General features: G+C 46.5%; 1 protein-coding gene across 1 annotated transcript; it reads left to right on the forward strand.

The window, feature by feature from the left end:
- The first annotated feature begins 207 nt into the window (after positions 1–207).
- LOC139464466 (uncharacterized) lies at positions 208–1,194 on the forward strand. Its single transcript, XM_071245993.1, has one exon. It carries the CDS (start codon positions 208–210, stop codon positions 1,192–1,194), a length of 987 nt encoding a protein of 328 aa, XP_071102094.1.
- The last annotated feature ends 559 nt before the right edge of the window (positions 1,195–1,753 follow it).

Genomic DNA, 1,753 nt, shown 5'->3' on the forward strand with positions numbered 1-1,753 from the left:
CACTATAAATCGGCATTAGTCCGGACTAGTACAAGCAGCCACACAAACACACACACACGTACATGCAAGTCGCTATATAAGTGCAATAATCTTGGACGCGACGTTAAACCCAATTTCACCTCATCTCATCACGACCTCTTTGTATTTTGTGAAGGTTATTTATATACTTCCACACCTGTTTCAGCATCAGGAACTACGATCGTCCACATGCCTGTGCGACCCCGAACCAGTTACCGTGCCTCCTACCCAGGGCATGACGTTCGAAACAGTTCCTATAGAACCCCTCGCCCTGCCCCTAGAGTCAAACCTGAGGGTCACCCCAACTACACCCGGGGGTGGGGGGTCGTCAAGACATGGGCATTTGGAAAAGGCTTGGCAGGATACTCCTCCCCCCGGCCAAAACCTCGCTGCCCGACATCAGCTTCAAGAGACAACTGTCATCTCGGACGTAATGGGAACGTAGCCCCTATTCTTAATGGCACTGCATCACCTAGGCCTGTTTCGGCACCTCCTAGGATAAAGACGGAGGCTGAGGGTATTGCAACAGTCAGTAGAGGCAAGAGGATGAAGGTAATTGTTCATGAGTACGGGGAACACGGACCTACGCCTAGAGTTGCAAGGGTGAAACCAGAGGCTGAGGAAACTGCAACTGTTCACAAAGGAGGAAGGATGTATAATCTCGTTCACAAGTATGCCATGATGCCCTCGTCCTCTCGAGCTGTTCCTCGCGTCAAACCCGAAGCTGAAGAAATAGCTGAAGTAAGTAAAGGTAAGCGGATGCACAACATCATCCACAAATATGGCAAAAATGAAAGAACGCCCAGAAAACCCTTACGTGTAAAACCCGAAGCAGAGCAATCTGCAGAACTCGATAAGGGAAAACGAATGAACAGACTGATCCATAGCTATGGGCGTATGCCGTTATCGTCGCGTCCAGTTCCGAGAGTGAAGCCCGAGGCTGAGACGAGTGCAAGTGTAGCTCTGGGTGGGAGGATGTCCAGACTGATGCATGACCCGCGTAGCTGCCCCATCACGCCACGCCCAGTACCCAGGGTGACCACTACAGAGGCAGATACCATTCTCAGGAAGAGTTATGGTCAGATGGGAAGAATTCTTCGAAATCATGGTCAACGATCCTATATATTTGTTCCAGGGCAACAAAGGAAGTCTTTCGAGCAGGCAAGGACAATGTAGACACGGGCTGGTGACGGGATGGTGCTGTGTTTTGGTAGCCGGACTCGATACTTGAATTGGAACAGTACAATTAATGTGGAACATTGTGGTTCGGAGTTTCGTTCAATGTCAAATGAAATACAAAAGGGTGAACAAACTTAGGCGCTTGGCGTATGTTCATAGCCTCGTTATTGAAATGAATTCTTGGTATTATTGAAATGAATTCTTGGTAATTATGTAATAGATTCATAGAGATTATTAGCCGAGTGTGTTTTTAACTTCACATATTAGGAACAATAATTGAATTATGCGAGCCTTTGGTGAACATGTTAGTTCTTTCTATTCCTAATATATATTTACGACACGGAAACACGACAGTGATAATCTCTTTATAATATGATGTCAGAAATAATCAACGTACACGACTTATTTTCATTCATGAAAGTAATATTAGAAATAGAGTCGTAATACAAGGCCGGAGTGAACCGCCCTGCTTTCAGTGGTACAAAACAGTCTTAACGTTCGGAGGTGCCTTGTCACCAAAATGCATCCGCGCCACGGAGCAGTCTCCATAGGAGGA

The sequence above is a fragment of the Haliotis cracherodii genome, unplaced genomic scaffold (assembly GCF_022045235.1).
Source record: "Haliotis cracherodii isolate W230 unplaced genomic scaffold, xgHalCrac1.p SCAF_17, whole genome shotgun sequence".
In the NCBI taxonomy this organism is placed as follows: domain Eukaryota; kingdom Metazoa; phylum Mollusca; class Gastropoda; order Lepetellida; family Haliotidae; genus Haliotis; species Haliotis cracherodii.